Source organism: Nilaparvata lugens, chromosome 2 (assembly GCF_014356525.2).
Source record: "Nilaparvata lugens isolate BPH chromosome 2, ASM1435652v1, whole genome shotgun sequence".
NCBI classification, from domain to species: domain Eukaryota; kingdom Metazoa; phylum Arthropoda; class Insecta; order Hemiptera; family Delphacidae; genus Nilaparvata; species Nilaparvata lugens.
Window position 1 is genome coordinate 91,956,301 of NC_052505.1, and position 23,094 is coordinate 91,979,394.

General features: G+C 35.8%; 2 protein-coding genes across 3 annotated transcripts in view; one reads left to right on the forward strand and one right to left on the reverse strand.

Moving 5' to 3' along the window:
• The window catches only part of LOC111048331 (60S ribosomal protein L24), a 77,179-nt gene extending 55,792 nt beyond the window's left edge, over positions 1–21,387 (forward strand). The window contains 4 exon segments of the mRNA XM_039422113.1: positions 17,095–17,256; positions 19,709–19,733; positions 19,736–19,768; positions 21,271–21,387. Coding sequence (XP_039278047.1) covers positions 17,095–17,256; positions 19,709–19,733; positions 19,736–19,768; positions 21,271–21,345 — 295 coding nt within the window. The 3' untranslated portion in view covers positions 21,346–21,387.
• LOC111061043 (semaphorin-1A) overlaps positions 1–23,094 on the reverse strand; it is a 530,166-nt gene that overhangs the window by 303,746 nt on the left and 203,326 nt on the right. The gene's annotated exons all lie outside the window — the stretch shown is intronic.

Genomic DNA, 23,094 nt, shown 5'->3' on the forward strand with positions numbered 1-23,094 from the left:
TGCCGTAAATGCGCAACATTTAAACATTAAGAGAAATGCCAAACCGTCGACTTGAATTGAATCTTAGACCTCAGTTCGCTCGGTCAATAAAAGAAATCAAAACACAAAAAATCACAATCAAAAATGAATTTCTAATAAAATACAAAAAAAAGGCTTCATGGCGGGGTCTGCTGAAAAGAAAGAAAGGAGAAAAAATACGTAGCCAACTATGGTTTCCCATACTATACTGTTATCTTTAGGTACTAAATCAGTGGTAAGAGAGGGACACAACATTATTTGCTATTCAAGTTCTTTCCTTACCTTGTAATTTGAAAAAAAATAGCTTCAAAGGCAGCAGATATCTTAACAAAGTTTTTTGAATGAATGGCATAACTCAGTTGCTAGTTTTGCCACTTTTGCAATTGTTTAGTTTAATCCCTGTTGAAATACAACATACTTTTTTTGTTACCGGGCAATTTACTTTTAAACACTGTATTCAAAATTCTACAACTATGCAAGTTTTATGAATGTTTTGTTTGTGTTATTTATTTATTGCTCTTTTCATTCATATTGTGTGATCTGTGCCACTGAATGAAATAATAGTGGACTGTAAGAAATGCTTTTGTAAATAAAAAATGTTAAGATGTATGAATTGTATATTTATTGTACTACTGCACAAATCCAACATGCTAAAAAATGAATGATAATTTATAATAAAACTGGTAGCTGGGAAAGACGCCAAATAAAAGTAAGGTTTAAGTAAAACAGTTCAATAGATTTATTGTATACTTTGAGAAACGTGACATATTGTCTTAGATTTAGGAAGTGCCACACAGGGCAGTTGACTGACGAGATACGAATAATTGACTCAATAGTCAGGAGTACAAAACAATAAAAATGACATAATAAAAAATTGAGACAATCAGTTGAAATATGATAAATTGACTCTATAATCATGAGTACAAAACAATAAAAAATACATAGTAAAAAATTGAGATTGTCAGTTGATAAATGTTGACTTGATAACAGGAAAATTTAATTTAGGTACTAGACCAAATTCCTAGTAAACAAAACAATTTGTGACTAATGAACAAGTACAAAACTACTATATGTAATGCTCCGTAATGAGTTAATGAATAAATTCAAAGAGAAAATAAATCCTTAAATGACAATAAGTAAAATAGAAAAGTCAGGTCAATGAGTAATCGCAAAAAATACAAAAGGTAAATGTAGTTTGACAATAAAGAACAATTAAATATAAATACTAAGTGTTGAGTAATAAACAAACGTTTTCAGGACATATTAAAACCTTTGTAGTTCTGGATAGGTTTTATTAGATACACTAAATAATCATGAGTTGAACGACAATTGAAAAGCATATATTCAATGTAATTAATAATTTTAAAGGCAATATAAAATAGGTTGTACAGTGAAATGAAACAGACACTGTATTCAAGAACGTAATTGACAATGGCTTAGACTAACTTTAAATGATAGATCAAAGTCTGATATGATCAGATATATAAATAAGTCAATATGAAAAATGTAAAGTACAAATACTTGCAATACTTCCAAAAATATTGGTAAAAAGTTGTGTCTACAAATGGGAATCGCGACTTTAGAATAAATAATTCCAAGTAAACCCTGAAAAGGTCAAATAATAATTAAACAAACAAGGCAATTGAACAAATAATGAAAAATGCTGATAATGATTCAAAATTGATACAGAATACTTATCAAATGCATGAAGAGCATGAGATCCAATCTTGAATTGGATGGGCAGTACATCGAGACCCCCTCGATGATACCGGACGATGGTGGAGACCTGGATGGACCCACGAAGTGGAGCGGACCAGAGCGAGCTACCGGAGCTGGACTGGACGGCGAACCATGAAGAGCGGCGACTAGGATGACCCGCAGGCAGGACAAGAATCAATCCGAGCGACAGACTCCGGACTGGAATGTTGACGAATCAGGATAGCCAACAGCGATGGCTCAGTGGTGACGACACAGGAACGGCGGCGACACAGCGATGAGTGGGTAATGTCAGGTTAACTATTGTCAGTGCAATACGGGCAAGACTGACACAATGACGGTGTGACACAGTTGAGATATGCAACACATAAACTTGAAAGTAACGTAGCTGAAGATTCACTGAATTTGAATTGAATGAACCGTCCAAAAGTTAGGCACGGTGAATGAAATGCAAAGTTAATTGAGTTGGCGACGGCCAAAATTCACAACACTGATGCTATAGTGAATGTCTGAATAGACAACCATCCAAATGCTTGGCATGGTGAATGAAATGTAACAAATGTTCGTAGATCACTAAAAGAACTGGTTGAAACTGATACACCATCTACAGGGTAGACATGAAAATTGCTAATACTTCGATCTAGCAATGAATGATTAGGTAGCTAGTTGACTAACCTAACAAAACGGATACAGAGCAGAACGTCTGACTGCACCGTGAAATGATGAGAGTGTGATCTTGGAATGCAAGCAACACACCAGTAATAATGTCCCGCGAGACCAGAATTACTTCAATGAAACGAATGAATGCGAAATTGGGCCTCAAGCCCTACCAAAAAATGCCTACCGCAAATGAATGTTCAGTTCAATCATATAACTTGTTGCTGAATGTTGAATGTTCTGGAAACTTGATTTTCATAATCAGTAATATGAAAATGATTTGAGCTCTCACACTGAGAAGTGAATAAATTTGGATTGAAGATAAAAATTCGAAACACTCGTGACGAATGAAACGTGTTGGAACATACCAAATACTGATGATTGAAGATATTTCACAAACTAACGAACCGAAAATACTGAAACTTTATCGAAGCACTGGAAGAAACATTCTACGTTGAATAAACATGAATTTAAAACTTGAGAATTGAAAATTTTGAATTGAAAGCGACGAAAATTGAAGAACGGAAAAAAGCTGATGTGAACTGTTACGCCATTGCTGTGTGTAGAAGAAACAGGAAAGTGCCTGCACGAACCGCGCTGCAAGAAGCCACGCATAGCCACGTCGATGAAAAAGATATGCGTAAAAAACGTCTAGACACGGTAGGAAATACTCCAAAATAATATTAAATAATACCAAAATGTACAATAAAATTAATGTACAAATGTAACATGACAAAAAACTGATGTAATCCGTGAACTGCAGAAAACACAGTGAAAGTGGACCGATGACAAAGTGACTTGCGCACTAACGCGACAAGTTGGGACAAGAACACAATGCATAGTGCGAAATCTGACATAAACCTGGCCCCCTTGAGGCCTGCAGGGTCTCAAAAGAGAGACATACGAGAGAACAAAAAAGAAACGGAGATTATGTCGGATGAGCAATGCTGAATTAATCAGAAGATTCCTCGTCGAGTGGAAGCGGTGCAATGCTAGAAATAGCCCGCTTGAAAGTGCCTGATGCGGTGCGAACGGTGACCACCCGTACCTTGTTGTCCTTCCCTGGATGAACGGCCGTGATGCGCGCAAGTTTCCATGCTGAAGGTGACGTACCCGTGTCCTTGAGAATAACCACAGCACCAATCTGCAGGTTTTCAGATTCAGAGCTCCACTTGCTCTTCCTTTGAAGTGTGACTAGAAACTCAGCAGACCAACGATCCCAGAGTTCCTGAGTGATCAGTGCTAACTGACGCCAGCGTGAACGGTGATCGATGTGAGTGGTGGTTGGTGTGTGGAACGGCAGTGCGGTGAGCGGACGACCAACCAAAAAATGCCCAGGAGACAAGTATGCTAAATCTTGAGGGTCCTCAGACAGAGGCACAAGAGGCCGGGAGTTGAGGATAGCTTCAATCTGTGCAGACAGCGTGGAAAGCTCTTCAAAATTCAAAATCTTATTCAAAGTGACCACTCTGAAAATTCGTTTAAAATTTTTTACAGCGTTTTCCCATAGACCTCCAAAATGAGGAGCCCTGGGAGGGATGAAATGCCAACCAATGTTGAAAACGGCGGCAAAGTTGTGAATTTCAGACTGAATAGCAGAATCTGAAAGAAATGCATGTAACTCATTGAGTTCATTGTGAGCGCCAACAAACGTTGTAGCATTGTCTGAATGAATGGCAAAAGGGATGCCACGACGAGCAGAGAACCTGATGAGTGCGGCAATGAAGGCCTTTGTTGAAAGCTCGGAGACCACCTCTACGTGAACTGCGCGCGTTACCATGCAAATAAACAAAGCAAGGTAAGCCTTGGAGAAATTGCGCGACTTTGAGCCACCAAGACGAATTGAAAGAGGACCTGCGTAGTCAACTCCACAATTATAAAATGGAAAATCCGGTTGTACACGAACTGCGGGAAGATGCCCCATGATTTGCTTGGAACGAAACGTAGAGAAATGAAAACACATTTTGCAACCCTTTATTACACTCTTGATGATGCGACGGGTGGATGGTATCCAAAAACGTTGTCGAATACTGGCCATAGTGACCTGAACGCCAGCATGTTGAAGACGTCTATGAAATGAGACAATGAGCGCACGCGTGAACCTATGTTTAGCTGGCAATAAGATTTGATGCTTATAGTCGAATGGAATATCTGCCTCCCGAAGACGACCACCTACTCTCAGAAGATTGTCAGTATGAATAAATGGAGAGAGTGACTTGATAGAACTATTGGAGGGCAGCTCCTTACCCTGACGCAAAGATTTCAAATCGTCGGCAAAAACATCTGATTGAATGTCTTGAATGATGCGCAATTCAGCAGCTTGAATTTCCTGAACCGACAGTTCAACAGATTGCTGAGATGCTGGTTCACGGCAATGCTTCAAATTATGAATGAAACGAAGAATGTAAGCAGCAATGCGAACTAATTTGTGATATGATGAAATTTTTGACGATAAATCTGAAAACAATGAAGTTGTTGAACAAGTGACAAGCAAGATTTTAGGTTGTGAAATGATTGTCGTATACTGCTCCTTCAATTCAGGATTAGCAGCCAATCTTTTTTCCAGTGAATGGAAACGGTTAAGAGCTTGGAAACGAGATTGACCTAGAGTGTGAAATGACTCTTTTTTGGGAAGAGCCACAGAAAATCTGCCGTCTGAGGCACGCTCGACATTGGCAAGATAATGCTGTTCAATCTTTCGGTGCTCAGCTGTTAGATTGTCCTTAGGAAGAACTTCTTCAAGCTTCCAAAATTTTTCCATCTGATTGGAAATCTCACAAGTAGAAATGAAGTTGGAATGAACAGAAGGTTCTATCTGAGATAAATGCGTGGACAAGACAGCACCCCAAACCACCCAACCTAGTTTGGTGCCTTGCAAAATGCAGTCAGATGAAATTTGAATTTGACCGAATGTCAATATGGAAGCATAGACTGAAACGCTCAAAAGAAGATCGATTCCCTGAGAAAGGTGAAAAGCAGGATCAGCAAGCTGAATGTGAGTGGGCAAACTAAGTTTTGAAATATCAATTCCCACTGGTGGAAGACTGGGTGTAATTTTGTCGGCAATAATGCAAGAGACCTTTCTAGACCATGTGCGATCAGAAGAAAACACTTCCACAGATGTGGAATACATCGGTGCTGTATTGATGCCAGAAACTGTATGTATAGTATTGTTATGACAAGTTGAAGCTAAAGACAACCGTGAAGCAAGATGTTTGGAAATGAAACAGGTGTCACTACCTGTGTCCAACAACGTGCGACACAAAATAGGTTGACCAACCTTATCATAGACTACTACCTCTGCAGTAGGAATGATGGATACTGTTGAATTTTTGTTGCCATCATATGTGTGACTGGAATTACTAACTACTTGACCAGCGGCTGGAATCGGCGACCTAGCAGATGACTCTACAGTTGAATTCAATGACTGTTCAGAAGTAGATGCGACAACTGATGATGAAGCGAGCGGCGACGTGCGGAGGTTGACTGCCGGCTGTGAACCACAACTGCAGCTGTGAAGATGTGCTGAACGACTGCTGTTGGAGGAAATTGTAGTATTCCTTAATTGAACACTGTTGGCATTTGCTGTAGCCTTAGAGCAAGATGACGTAAATTGAAATGATGCACCGTGCAAAATGGAATGATGTGCCTTGCCACACTGCTTACATGCACCAAAGCATTGGTGTCCTGTTGAAAATGGGCGGAGACAATTGAAGCACAAGTGCTTTTTGCGTACTGCGTCAACACGAGCTTGTGGCTGTAGATTTGACAGCTGAGAACAAGTGAAGACAGAATGTGCTGAGTTGTTACAATACAAGCAAGCATTGGGACGTTGAAATACCGAATTGGGTGTAGCAGTACTGCGACTGTTGTTGAATGATGAATTGGATGTTCCATACTACGATTGTTAGAGTTGAAAGAAAGAGCTGCCGATCTGCTGGGCTGCTGCTGGTTAGCCCTAGGATTGACCTGAGCTGAGTGATTCAAATTAAGTGACACAGCTTGTGACACTTTATGTTGGGACTCCATAAAGTTCCAGAGATTGTCAATAGAAACATCATCCATAGTAGAGTTGTATCGCTCCCAATCACGTAGGGTAGCAATATCAAAACGAGACACAGTGACATACATGAACAGAAGGTCTTTAACATCTATACCTAAATCAAGTGCTTCTAAAGCAAAAATGTTTGTTTTTTGATGGTCAATAAGACTGCGCCAAGATTGTGCTGATTTTGAATTGAGTTGCGGTGGGTTCAAGATTGCCGAAACATGTCGATCAGCAATAAGTATTGGATTGTCGTACCTGGTTTTCAACAAATTCCAAGCTAAAGTGAAATCACCTGGTGGTGCATTGGCGATTCTATTCAACGCTTCGCCGGATAATACCTGTTTGAGATATTGAAACTTTGCACTGTTATCAACTGAATCATTATCAACTATAATACTAGTAAATGCAGAACGAAAATTCAACCAATTTTCAAAATCACCATTAAAACGAGGTAATGGTATTTCTGGTAATTTGAAACCTTGTGAAAATTGAATAGGTCGTGGAGTGGGGGCATGCACTAATGCAGGTTCAACGAGAACCCTATTGGCCTCTTCAAAGGCTGCCAGATTGGCCTTGATTCTAGAAGTAATGTTAATAAAATTTTTTGAAATTTCATAATGAATAGTTTTGTCTCCATTGGGATCCCCTTCGTCTAAGCTATCCTTGATATTAACATAGGCGTGTCGAAGGGTATCAATTTCCTCTTTGACAGTGATTAATTCATGATATTCTAGCTGATTTCTAGGCGTTTCAAAATTAAACTGATCAATGAGCCACTGTAGGTGATCAAACAGATTTTTTCTCTTTGCTATTAGCGCCGAGATATCAGTTGGAAGAACTTCAGTAGCCATGATTACAAAGATTACTACAACTTAAAATTAGAATACTTGCGACCCTAAAATGCTGCCAACTGTAGTTGTGCGTGTGCCCACGTTTAAAGCGCAAACGTTTGCAAGAAGATGTGTCACCAAGGCTTGTGTGGAGAGCCAAATGAACTGAGTGATGTGACACCAAGCAAGTGATAATGGTGGCGATCGAGCAACTTGTGCACAGGATGCAGTGTGGCAGCTTACAATGATTCAGGTCTTGAGAAACTGGTACCAACACGAGCGCAGCGTGCTTGTCTGGGGTCCAGTTAACCTTGAAATGAATGAGAATCTATTAATACAAACAATGCTAATACAATAGTTAATGTCAAAAATTGGACCCTAAACTAAGGCGTCAATGTTAAAGATCAGGATGATTTTTTTTTTTTACAAATTTAAAAAAGTTTGAGTTGACCAGAGGTCATTAGATAATGAGTTGTCCCAGGTCACTGGCCTTGATCTGGCCGAAGGAGGACCATTTTAACATGTGTGATCTGTGCCACTGAATGAAATAATAGTGGACTGTAAGAAATGCTTTTGTAAATAAAAATGTTAAGATGTATGAATTGTATATTTATTGTACTACTGCACAAATCCAACATGCTAAAAAATGAATGATAATTTATAATAAAACTGGTAGCTGGGAAAGACGCCAAATAAAAGTAAGGTTTAAGTAAAACAGTTCAATAGATTTATTGTATACTTTGAGAAACGTGACATATTGTCTTAGATTTAGGAAGTGCCACACAGGGCAGTTGACTGACGAGATACGAATAATTGACTCAATAGTCAGGAGTACAAAACAATAAAAATGACATAATAAAAAATTGAGACAATCAGTTGAAATATGATAAATTGACTCTATAATCATGAGTACAAAACAATAAAAATACATAGTAAAAAATTGAGATTGTCAGTTGATAAATGTTGACTTGATAACAGGAAATTTAATTTAGGTACTAGACCAATTCCTAGTAAACAAAACAATTTGTGACTAATGAACAAGTACAAAACTACTATATGTAATGCTCCGTAATGAGTTAATGAATAAATTCAAAGAGAAAATAAACCTTCAAATGACAATAAGTAAAATAGAAAAGTCAGGTCAATGAGTAATCGCAAAAAATACAAAAGGTAAATGTAGTTTGACAATAAAGAACAATTAAATATAAATACTAAGTGTTGAGTAATAAACAAACGTTTTCAGGACATATTAAAACCTTTGTAGTTCTGGATAGGTTTTATTAGATACACTAAATAATCATGAGTTGAACGTCAATTGAAAAGCATATATTCAATGTAATTAATAATTTTAAAGACAATATAAAATAGGTAGTACAGTGAAATGAAACAGACACTGTATTCAAGAACGTAATTGACAATGGCTTAGACTAACTTTAAATGATAGATCAAAGTCTGATATGATCAGATATATAAATAAGTCAATATGAAAAATGTAAAGTACAAATACTTGCAATACTTCCAAAAATATTGGTAAAAAGTTGTGTCTACAAATGGGAATCGCGACTTTAGAATAAATAATTCCAAGTAAACCCTGAAAAGGTCAAATAATAATTAAACAAACAAGGCAATTGAACAAATAATGAAAAATGCTGATAATGATTCAAAATTGATACAGAATACTTATCAAATGCATGAAGAGCATGAGATCCAATCTTGAATTGGATGGGCAGTACATCGAGACCCCCTCGATGATACCGGACGATGGTGGAGACCTGGATGGACCCACGAAGTGGAGCGGACCAGAGCGAGCTACCGGAGCTGGACTGGACGGCGAACCATGAAGAGCGGCGACTAGGATGACCCGCAGGCAGGACAAGAATCAATCCGAGCGACAGACTCCGGACTGGAATGGTGACGAATCAGGATAGCCAACAGCGATGGCTCAGTGGTGACGACACAGGAACGGCGGCGACACAGCGATGAGTGGGTAATGTCAGGTTAACTATTGTCAGTGCAATACGGGCAAGACTGACACAATGACGGTGTGACACAGTTGAGATATGCAACACATAAACTTGAAAGTAACGTAGCTGAAGATTCACTGAATTTGAATTGAATGAACCGTCCAAAAGTTAGGCACGGTGAATGAAATGCAAAGTTAATTGAGTTGGCGACGGCCAAAATTCACAACACTGATGCTATAGTGAATGTCTGAATAGACAACCATCCAAATGCTTGGCATGGTGAATGAAATGTAACAAATGTTCGTAGATCACTAAAAGAACTGATTGAAACTGATACACCATCTACGGGGTAGACATGAAAATTGCTAATACTTCGATCTAGCAATGAATGATTAGGTAGCTAGTTGACTAACCTAACAAAACGGATACAGAGCAGAACGTCTGACTGCACCGTGAAATGATGAGAGTGTGATCTTGGAATGCAAGCAACACACCAGTAATAATGTCCCGCGAGACCAGAATTACTTCAATGAAACGAATGAATGCGAAATTGGGCCTCAAGCCCTACCAAAAATGCCTACCGCAAATGAATGTTCAGTTCAATCATAAACTTGTTGCTGAATGTTGAATGTTCTGGAAACTTGATTTTCATAATCAGTAATATGAAAATGATTTGAGTTCTCACACTGAGAAGTGAATAAATTTGGATTGAAGATAAAAATTCGAAGCACTCGTGACGAATGAAACGTGTTGGAACATACCAAATACTGATGATTGAAGATATTTCACAAACTAACGAACCGAAAATACTGAAACTTTATCGAAGCACTGGAAGAAACATTCTACGTTGAATAAACATGAATTTAAAACTTGAGAATTGAAAATTTTGAATTGAAAGCGACGAAAATTGAAGAACGGAAAAAAGCTGATGTGAACTGTTACGCCATTGCTGTGTGTAGAAGGAAACAGGAAAAAGTGCATGCACGAACCGCGCTGCAAGAAGCCACGCATAGCCACGTCGATGAAAAAGATATGCGTAAAAAACGTCTAGACACGGTAGGAAATACTCCAAAATAATATTAAATAATACCAAAATGTACAATAAAATTAATGTACAAATGTAACATGACAAAAAACTGATGTAATCCGTGAACTGCAGAAAACACAGTGAAAGTGGACCGATGACAAAGTGACTTGCGCACTAACGCGACAAGTTGGGACAAGAACACAATGCATAGTGCGAAATCTGACACATATTATATTCAATTACGTTGTTATCTTTTTTGTGACTGGTTTCAAGCTTTTGGAACTGGAAGGTCTCAAACGTCATCTTCATTTAAATTACAACGTAAAGCTGCGTTTACACCAAAGTCTATTAACAAAATGTTAATAGCTTAATCCTTATAGATTCTATTAGATTGAACAGAACTTATCATACACATGATGATCATATGTGTTTGTCAAGTTCTGTTCAATCTAATAGAATCTATAAGGATTAAGTTATTAACATTTTGTTAATAACTTTGGTGTAAACGCGGCTTTATAGTGTGTTTTTGCTGAACTTCAAGGATGGATTTCATTATTGGTCTAATTCATATTGACTTGATTTTTTTATTAGATTGTAAAAATGAAGATATGTATAATATAAGGTACTTATTATATTACAAATTCTATTGAGTTCCTGGATCCTATGTTTTACTATCCTTTCATTACCAAATCAACAAAGAAGAAATACAGTACATTTTCGAGCATAGTAAAAAAGTTTGAATATTAATAGTATGAGACGCATTTCATTAGGATACTTAATACACTTAAAATTGAGATGATTCAATTGGTTTTAATTTTTATACTTAATCAATTTATACTATAATAATAAAGTTGAGATTCTGAAATAATCCTTCCCATCCCATAATTATTTTCACTCACTCATAGGAGTGGAGGTACATCGAATATATTTCAAGTACTTGCATTAATGTTTTATCAAGTATAATTTCACAATAATTTTAACAACTTGTTTTGAAGACTATAAAGATGGGTAGAATCAAACTTAAACAATCTAAGGCTAAGCAAATATTATTCTTTTACATTGAATGTCAGTGGGTATCTTATTTAATCTTTTACATAAGTTACTAACTTATATGCCAGTGAATACTAATATTCAATAAAAAATTCAAATTTAAATTAAATAATGGTACATGATCCAAATATATTTTTGATGCTTGGTTGAATATAATTTTGTTATTTTAAAATTTAAAGGAATATTAAGTAAGTCTTTAGGCTAAATTTTCTATTTTACTGCATATTATCGGATCACTTTTAAATACTCAAAAATGATATAGGTAGCTGACTGAAAAGTCATATTATGGCTAAAACTTTATATATTCATGAATTTTGAGTTAATTTATAGTAGTACTATTTTACCATAAAAGTAAATATATTATTCGAAGTAATATAGCATAGAGAAAAGATAGCATAATAAATTGTTACTATTATCTACTTAAAATTCAGATGGTTACCATATTTCGTTATATAAGTAGTCAAGCGTGATTTATTGGCTAGAAATTCTTATAATAGGATGTGAAATTGAATAATAGTAGTTATCGAATTGTAGAATCAATAAATTGGCAAAAATAAACATAAAAATGATACGGTACTGTAGGTACGGTATCATTACAATCATATCCATACAAGATTAGCCTGTGGTGGGTTATCTTTTTATGTGCCAATTAATTAGGTAATTTGTTTCCAGATCTCAAAGAAGAGAATTTAACATTATGGATGGAAACACACCTATTTTACAAATAATTCTAAACATATATTGACCTTCCATTGGAGTACAATATTTTTTTTTAATTTCTGCAAACGCAGGCAGTGATACTAAGTTTGCAGAAAATTCAACGGTACGCAAATTCAAATATCCCGCCTATTTTTAAGTACAATATCGCGTTTAAGAGAACTATGAAAATAATTAGATTATCATGATAATAATTAAATTCGTGAATCTAAAATAATATAAATTTTCAAATAATCATTGAAAAAGAGCCAAAATACTGTTTATTAATGGAAGTTTATAATTGTTAATTTTTACAATGGTTGTCGTATGCGTATGTTCTTCTGTTATGTTTCCGGTTCCTTACTGTAAACGCGTCTGAAAGGGGAGGTTATCTCACGTATTTCAAGATGAAGTAAGTAAATTTTTATCCATTATTTATTCATTAATCTTTATGAATTTTGTTATTCTAGAAATAAAATATGGATTATTTTGAAAGTCTACAAACATTTAATCTATTTTTACAGGATCGGACTTTGTGCGTATAGTGGATACAAAATCTACCCAGGACATGGGAAGACTATGGTGAAGACCGATGGAAAGGTACATTATTATGATTAACTAAGATTATTAATTAAATATTCAATGAGAACTTATCATTTGAACTGATTACCAACATTAATTTCATGCTCTGTAGTAAGTTTATAGCTAATAAATCAAGATTGATATTTCGTAACATAACCTCAATTTTTGAATTGTTACCATACAATTTGCTTCCGTTATTGTGTTATTTCTTACTTTTTTCAATTAAAATATGTTGTAAGTTGAATCAGTATTCTTTATTAATAGAATGGTTGAATTTATAATTAATCCAATTTTCTTGAAACTTATAGCCTTAAGACTTTGGCAATCAAACATTGACAAACTTAAAGCCTATAAAATATAAAGTTTCCAGCTTTAATTGTAATGCTAGTAGATGCTATTCATAATGTTTCTTGATCATTTTGTAATGCATTATTTAGGAAATGATTATAAATTATTTGTGTCATTTATTAAAAGAAATACCAGTATATCTACAGCCTACAGTAACTGATCAATCCATAACAGCCTAATAATATTTATAATAGTATTATATTATTGTTATTATATATAGTGATAATATTATTGTCATTCTTTCTCGCAGCCTTTTTTATATTCTTCAATTCAATTCTCTTCTATTAAGGTGCAATTATTCCTTAGTGACGACTCGAGCTGCATTAGGCTACTAGGTTACTAGAGAAGCCGTGGTTGAAGCAAATAGTCTATAAATTCATTAGATCATTCTATCTTCGATAATTTATTTGACCTGAACCGTGAAAGATATATAGTAGGTAGATAGAACTACCAGTTCATCTGCCGACATAACGTGCTTACAACTTGAAAATTCAATGAATCATCAAATCTAATAAATGTATAGGTTATACGCTCTAGCCGCGGCGTTTCTAACCAGCGGCTCAAGTCCTCACTAAGGAATTGGGACCTTTAAATTTAATTTCATCAATATATTATCAACGTGTAATATTACTTACATTGAAAAGTTACTCTGATATAGATGATTCATTTACTTGGAACAAACTTGATGAAACTAATGCTCAGATTGAAGAAATATAAAAACAAAAAGTTATATTGAAATTACTTAATATATTCCTCAACACTATAGGGACCTTTTTTGTAAGAAATCTTTCAATCAATCCTTGAATCCAACATACTTGCCTCTCTTTGAATTCAAGTTACTAAGTGTAGTGTAAAAGTTATTTTTTTAGAACTAGATTGATAGACTAGAAATATTGAAAAATGAAAAACTAAAACTGATTTTACCTAATTATTAATTGTTTTTCTTTCAGTCTTTCACTTTCCTGAACGCCAAATGTGAATCGTCACATTTGATGAAGAGGAATCCTCGTAAGGTGACATGGACCGTACTTTTACAGGTAAATTTCCTCATGTTTAAAGCTTTTTGTTATAGCCTAAACAACAAAGTATCATAGTATATTCATCAGTAAATATTTGAAAACATTCAACTAAAACTTGATCCAGGCTTACATTGAATATGGTTTTATGCACTTTTTGTAGTTTTTTAACTTATGTTTAAGTGTTACACACAGACAATTCAACCTTGAACGAATTACGTGGTAATAGTAATAATCCGAGATCAAAAGCCTTCTGATGACCACAACCATCAAGTATACTTGCAGTTAGGAAACTTATATGTTTAGGGCCGTTTGTACAGTGAAAGCTTAAACTGAATTTAATCAGCTGTTGGCTTAAAACTCAAAATGAATCACACTATAACAAATGATACTTGGTATGGATTCAATCATGGTGTTTCATGCACTTTTCCACTGCCATATCTCCTATGGTCTACTCATGTGGGGTCATTCAGCCAAGGTTGTGGACATACTTAAGCTGCAAAAACGGGCTGCTAGGATTATAACTGCAAGCTAAAATCATGCACATTGCAAGCCCATTTTTGTTAGGCTGGGTATCCTAACAGTAGTCAGCCACTTCCTTTTTCTCTGCCTCATGTATATCAAGAAGAATCAACAAAATCTGATGACTCGGACTGATGTACATCACCATAACACCAGGCATCGAGTGCTGTTTGACATACCCAGGGTGCGCCTCCAGAGATCGCGGGTATGCTACAGGAGTGCAGCTCTCCGCTACTTCAACAGGCTACCTGCAGGATGAAGCAGTTGGATACCAGCAAGTTCGAGAGGGTTGTGACCGGGTTTTTGAGAGCCAGGGCTTATGATGTACAGGAATTTTTAAACGATGACCTGTCTCAAATACTGTCTAACTTGCCAGTAAGTTAAAGAGCAAGGCCTTAGATGTTAACTATGTGTGCTTTATCCTGATCGCTGCCATCTTGATAAATTAGTGTTCTGTTTTTTGACTTTTATTGTGAAATAACGCCATCGATCCCACAAGTGTGGATAATGGATGAAGAAGAAGAAGGTATAAGGTATCCAGTTTACGATGAAATTAGTTTAAACTGTCACTGTGCAAACGGCCCTTAGTCGGACTCCCGAGTCAATTTCATAAAACAAAATTACGACAAAGACAGGAGAATAATATTAGTAGTCTATGTGCACATACTAGCCAACTTTGGAAATAAATACTTCTGAATATTAAAAATAATAGTCTGGATGTGCTCATATTACTTGAAGTTAATAATTGTCTGGATGTGCTCATATTACTTGAAGTTAAGGTTAGAATACTTATCTCTTTCCTGTATAGGGCTACTTGTAATATAAATATAAAGAAAATAAAAATCTCAGTACCCTTTTTTTAAATATTTTATCACAACATATTTTAAAAAAAGGGTACTGAGATTTTTATTTTCTTTATAGTTAGAATACTTATATGTTGGATTCATATTAGATACTTGTCTCATTGATAATAAGTTGAGAAATCTCTCTTCATAAAACTTGGCATAATAAAAATATTTTCATAAAATTTTGTATGGTGCAAATTTGTTCTCATGTATTTGACATGAATGCGCATAAAACATAGGCTATTATGTTTCAGTGGAAACATCATTCTTTCCTTATTTTTTTTCTCAATATGGATTGATGGAATTATCCACCAGTAGGGAAATGACACGTAATAGGCATTGATAATGATCATCTTATTATTATTATTACAAGACCTACATGATAAATAAGTTGCTGATTGTGTTTTATAGTTCGAAACAGGCCAGAACCTTCCTCATATCATACTTTATTCTGCATCATACTTTTTTTTATTCAGTTTTTATACATTCTACATTGACTGACATCTGTTTTTATCTCATTTTCCCATTTGTAGGTTCCCTGTGAGATTGAAGTTGAATCCAAAATCAAAAAATTTTCTTCTACTTGAATCAACAAAACTTGAAGAGTCTACATTTAGTGGATTTAAATTCTAAACATTTAATAGCCTACTCTCCTTCAAGCAAGGAACACCTCGCAAGCAGTTCACAAAATCTCCAACACGATAAACAAGAGTTTACACAAAATGTATGTGATAGAATTATTCTAAACAATAATAATTTTATTGATTAATTATTGAACAATTTTCCAAATTAATGCTACCAAATATCCTGAAGACTTGAAGAAGAGCCTATATGTAGTAGATTTAAGTTCTTGCAAACTTGGCCTCTAGTTTGCAAAATACATTCTTTTTATAAAATCGGCAAGTAACCTTGACTGCTTTAAACGCCTCTTAAGAGATTGAGTGCCGGTTGCACAAAAGCCGGTTAAATTCAATCCTTGATTCATTTCACGAGAACCAATCAGAGATGGCCTTTTAGAAAAGACGGCTTCTCTGATTGGTTTTCGTGAAATTAATCACGGTTAAAATTTAACCGGCTTTTGTGCAACCGGCACTAAGTCTTCAGGGCTTTCAGGGTATTTGATAGCATTAATTCGGAAAATGGTTCAATTATCGTTTAGAATAATAACATTTATGCTATCACATAAAATATTTATACTATATTTGTGCTATAAATAAAATATTTTTGCTATCACAAACATTTTGTGTAAACTCTAGTCTATCGTGTTAGAGATTTTGTGAACAGCCTGCGGGGTGTTCCTTGCTAGAAGGAGAGTATTGGATTTTTTAGAATTATATAATAGAATAACTTCTCTATTTGATGACATGACCATGTTTGGGCAATGATGTTCACTCTACAAACCGTAGCAACTTCCACTTTCTCTTCTACACCCCACCTTCGTAGTTTCACCCATTTTCTACCATTTGTTGTGCTACTTAGTATTTGTTTTGACGAGAAATGGATTGTGTCGATAATTTGTGTTGTGTTTAGACTGAACACAAGAAGAACCAGGACGACCCTTTATCATGCTAATTTTGTATTTGTTCTGTCGAGAAATGGTTTGTGTTGTCAATTCGTGCTGTGTTTAGGCTGAAGGGCCCTCTATCATGCCAATTTGTATTTGTTTTGACGAGAAATGGTTTGTGTTGTCAATTCGTGCTGTGTTTAGGCTGAAGGGCCCTCTATCATGCCAATTTGTATTTGTTTTGACGAGAAATTGTTTGTGTGTTGTTTAGGCGGAAGCACAAGAAGGGTCAGGAAGAGGAACAGACCAAGAAGAGGACAAGGAGGACTCAGAAGTTCCAGCGAGCCATCGTCGGCGCTTCGCTCACCGACATCCTCGCCAAGAGGAACATGAAGCCCGAAATCAGGAAGGCACAGAGGGAACAGGCCATCAGGTATGTTTCACTGCGAGATCAATAATTAAGTTCCGAACTTTTCCCTCTATACCTTTTTTTGAACATTCGTTGCTTAGAATAGTATCTTATTACAAGTTAATTGAGCCTTAATGACCCTTGAAAGGTTGTGAGCTGTAAAATTATTTTCTTTTTAATATTGAATTAAACTCGAGTATGCTCTTGTTTTAGTTTAGCCTATTTTGTTGTATATATCATTGTAAGTTTTGGATTTATATTCTACTCTAATCTTTATTTAGGGTTTACAGGCATTTATCAGCAAGTAAAAAAAACGGATTCAACATGAAAGTAGCATGATAATAGTGGTGCAATTGAATGATTTGGAAAATTTTATTCAGTGCTCATTTCACCTTTCATAAATGGGATCAGTCTATCAACTTCAAATTACTGTTTTCTTTGAACTTATTACAATTTATAAGTTATTCTTTTTTATATTTCTTACATAAATCTGTTGTATAACAGTTAATTGAGAACACGTGTAACAAAAACCGTCTTTTTAGATGAATCATAAATTTCTTTAAGTTCCCATAAATTCCCTGGAATTTATGATTATTAGGAATGTTTCCCTTAATTCCCTGAGAATATTTCCTCGATCTTAAATTCCCTGGAGTTTTACATCACTACCTGAGAACAATGAGGCAGTGAGAGTTTCAATGTTGCGATCACCACAGCGTTCTGCGCACAAACATGCGTCTGCTCTTGGACTTTCCGATCGTTCTGTGAGACGAATTCTTCATGATGATCTTCATTTCCATCCATACAAGATGGCAATTTTGCAGGAACTTTATGCTTTATGAACGTTACATCAATTGAGGGAACACTTTTAGGACGCCCCTTTTTTTCTCTCAATCTCATCTAAATTAGGATCGATTTAGAGTGGCAATCCCGATCTCCCGATTTAAACCCTTGTTAATTTTCTTCTATGGGTGTTTTTGAAATCCCTTGTTTATGTAAACCGTCCAAGGAACCTACACGATCTGAAGACCATAACAGGAAGAAATTGCTAACATAACGCCTGCAATGATTGCATGAGATTCATGACAAACGTTAGAAATCGGTCTACTCGATGTATGGAGAATAGGGGACGCCACCTACCTGATTTGATTTCCAAAACTAATTGAAACAAAACTTTATATGTGTCTACATTAGAAAAAAATCTGGTATGGCGCACTCACACAACTTTCCTTGCCGTTATGAAAATTGATCACCTGACGCTAGTGTTCACGCGCATCTCAAGTCTACTATTCAAAGATCTGAGCCAGCTGTGACAGGACAATAACGCTGGATACACACGAGATCCGCTATCTCTTCATAGTGAATGATTTAACGTCGAGCGCTTAGCTCTAGGGACAAACTAATTCCGCTAGATCGCTCCAGCTGTACTTTTCACTTGCTGCTCGGCTCTGCTGTGTTTGTAGTGGTGAGGTCACGTGGTGAGGTTCTCCCACTCGAAGCAAAATAGCACACCCATTCCACAGAGCATTCCTTCTCTGTGCTCTCTCTCTCTCTCTCTCATTCAGAACGCAGCTTTCGGCCTTCAGAGTGGAAATTTTGAAACACTGCAGTTGCAGAGTCAAACAGTACGCAATCAACAGAATCAACAGTTTGCAATTTAATAATCACATTTTCTCGAATTTCAAGTTTATTTTCAATTCTAGTGGAAATGTTACTGGACATTGATTGCAGAGATTTTCATGCTCAATCTTTTCCACTTGAATTTTTTGGTTTAATTGTATCTGAAGCCTGATAATTGAGAATCTAAATCAAACTTTGCATAGATTGGGCGGAGCTCCTGAAATTTTTCAGATATGGGACTTGTGGCAGTCGATAAAGCTTATCAATGACTATTTTAGGTATAAATTTGATCCAAATCGTTGGAGCCATTTTCGAGAAAATCGTGAAAACTCTGTTTTTGACAACATTTTCACCATTTTATCCGCCATCTTGAATTGCATTTGATCGAAATTGTTCCTGTCGGATCCTTAGTGTAAGGACCGTAAGTTCCAAATTTCAAGTCATTCCGTTAATTGGAGATGAGATATCGTGTAAACAGACGCGCACACACACACACACACACCACACACACACACACACACACACCACACATACAGACCAATATCCAAAACCATTTTTTTGGACTCAGGGGACCTTGGAACGTATAGAATTTAGAAATTGGAGTACCTTAATTTTTTCGGAAAGCAATACTTTCCTTACCTATGGTAATAGGGCAAGGAAAGTAAAAATAAAAACAAACTTTGTGATCCATACAAAGAGTTTCATTTACTTGAAAAAGGGAAGTTTTGCTGCCGTACTCTGTATAAGACAATTCCTTCGTTTTTATTATATAGGCTAGTATAGAAGATTTAGTTAGGCCTAGTATAAAGATAGTTTTTGTCTTGTTCATAGTCAAATATTGTCCTATTTGTTGTTTTAGGGCTGCTAAGGAACAAAAGAAGGCCACAAGGCGGCGAAGAAGCCACCCCCACCAACCAAGGTAACATACAGTTTTGTTTATTATTCTACAGCAGTCTGTAGGGCAGGGGCGTCATGGTAACACGGAATTGGAAATGCCATGTACATTCCAATTACGCGTTCCCATAGCAACTAGTAGTCGCTACTAATAATGTATCAGTGTGCAGCGTGCTTTAGTAAATTTATTATTGTTAACTCGATCTGGGGTTTATGAAATAGATATTGGGTTTTTTATGATTATTTATCATAACGTGTAAATTTTATATGTCAACCAAGAGAAGTTTTAATTTTTAACACGCGAGTAGTCGTCGCACGGACTTGCAGAACGTCAGTGGTCGCGCGTGAGCATTTTGCTCACACTCATCCTTATGGCTACCTAGACTATAAACAGTTGGTTTTGACAATGCTCTTTCAATATTTATTAATTTCAAATCTTTCTCAACGTGTTTTATGTTATTATATACTATTAATAGTATATAATAACATAATACATGGAGGAGATTCCAAAAATACATACTGCAAATTTATTGTTAGAATTTATAATTCTTATGGGATAAAATAATCTACTCATGAATGGAATGAATATACCTTCTTTATTTGACTCATTTTTCGACATCTAGATATAATAAAAGTTTAAATCAGAAGATGGAATATAAAATAGGAAGATAATACCTTAATATTGAAATTAGTCAAAGTTAAATCTGCCATCCTCATACTGTTCAAGGACTCAAACTGTTCAAGATTGTCTAGAGGACAGTCACAGCGAGGATTACATGAGCTGCCAACCTTGGAAAACGAAAATTCCCAAAGCTATATACAAAATTTACAATTATGCGGCAATTTGCCGCGGGCGCGACTACTCGCGTGTTAATCCAGGCTTTATGTATTAGGTAGGTTATGATCACATTGGATGCACTTATCTACAAGTGCAGGCGGGACCATGCATGCAGATGACAAACAAAATCTGGAAAGAGTCATAGAGATACGTTGTGACTTGCTTGCAGCTGCTCACACTAAACGCCACCAGCAAGTGCACGCGTCCAGTGTCAAGTGTTCTTATGCCTTTTTCCAGATTTTGTTTATTTATCTGCTCGTGTGGTCTCCCGTGCACTTGCACATACGTGCATCCAATACAGCTAGTCTATAGTCCGAGAGATATTACTTTTAACACGGCTCTTTCTCGAAGACAGAGAGGCCTGATACTCCTTCCTTCACTAATCACTGCCACTACCTCATAGCATTCTCCCTACTTTTGTTTTAGCAGTGTAACAGCATGCTTACTAGTCTCTACTACTCTGTCCATGCTACAAAGTGTGCAAGGAAAAATTGGTTTCCCCTCTTCATGTTAAAAGTAATACTTCTCGGACCAGCCTATAGTTGATGCTTTTCATATTCTTATTGAAAATTCTCATGACCAGAGGTTTTGACAGAATGTGCCTAATTTCAACTGAACAATTCTGTACAGTTGTTGTATTTTTATAATTATTTTATAAATGAATTGAGCATTTTACTTGTTGTTTCCAGGGCAAGGCGCCCAAGGCCCCGAAAGCAGCCAAGGTCCAGCCTAAGAGTGCCCCACGCGTTGGTGGAAAGCGTTGATTTTTATTAAATTTGATTTAAATAAAAAACGTTAAAATCGCCCAACGCGTTTCAATTTATTATATGCTAACTCAAAACCACATTTCAGAAATCCAAATCTTCTTGAAGGCTTGTTTAATTTTGAGATTGGATCTTTGGAACTCTTAAAATTTGGTCATAGGTATTTAACCACTCGTACACATAGTTTGATCAGAGATTGGACCTGCATTAAGGTCCAATTCATAATCGACCATCCGTTCAGAATTAGTCCAATACATTTTTGGAGAAAACCTAGAAGTATCTGAGATTTGGCTGAAATTTGCACCGTAGTTGAAGCTTGACCTGAGTAGTAGTTGACTACAGCTTCACCGTAGTTGAAGCTGAGAAAAAATGTCTGATTGTTAACAGAGATTGATCAATCTTTCAGAAGAATACCACAGGCTTACGCCCAAAACGGTTCCAATTCTAGTTAATGCAACAGTCCAATAATGTAGCTAGGTTGTGAGTAACTCACAAGAGAGAGAGAGACAAGTTACTCTCGTCAAGTACTATCATTCGTGAGAGTGAGCGATTTTAATTTTCGACAAAATTCCATGTTGTGGATAGAGGTTGACCTAACAAGTGTTGTGCTATAATATGAGACGTTTCGCTACAATTCAGGGTGAGTTATTCAATGAAACATGAAATCTTTCCTCCTCACAGATCAGAAAATCACTCATCTTCAAATGCTTATAACTCAAGAAAAGGACTGAATTTCGCTAGCGTGATGACATATTATTATTGTATCTGACAAAATTCCTGAGAGTTTGTGCGATTTTAGTTTTTGCAAAAATCCATAACTTAGGCTCAACCACATTTTTCAATGACATATATTTGTCGAGGACAAATTCGGCGTCTCTAGTTACTACACAGAGTGAGAATGAAAATATTCGAGATTCAATCAGAAGACTAATTGTGAATTGAAAAAAGGGAAAACAAAAACGTTATAAGATTCGACAAAATAGAAAAATATATTTATGTTTCAAAGGCACACATACAAAATCAATGAAAATATTATATTTATAACACTAATAGTAACAAGATGCTCTACATCTTATCCAACATCTGAGTTGAAAGAAGAGATTTTTATACTCATAGTAGATTCACTGTTTTTTACTATCACATGAATTTGAAACTAAAAATAATGATCAATAGTAAGTGCTGGTTGCACAAAAGCCAATTAAATTTTAATAGTGATTAATTTCATGAGAGCCAAATAATCCAATTCATTTCTAGTCCAAATCTCGTTTCAAATGAGACAGTGGTCTCCACGGCTCGTTCTCTATATTATCTATATATTGTAAACTAATATATATTTATTCATTTATTCTAATTATACTTATTGCAATTACATAACATTTTCACTAATAGTACTCTATACACTAGCATACTCTATTGATAGACTATATTATTATTAAATTCATTTTTCATAATAGTGAGAAAAGTTAATTGCATTGCCAATTCCACTCTTCAATTATCATCTTACATAACTGCACAGTTTCGTGTTGAAACTAAAGTCTGTGCAAACTTGAGACTGCAGCATTGTTCTTATAGAGTACAGTGCTGCTAGATTTCACAGAAGCCAGAAAGTATGTAAAGTAGGCCTATTGTGTTGGAGCGAAAGGGGAGCTAGGTCATTTTGATAGAATCAGCATAGAAACGACAACAATGTGCTCCTATTCTTGTGAGAAATAAATTGCCAATAAAGTCCCTAAATGCTGTACTAAACTA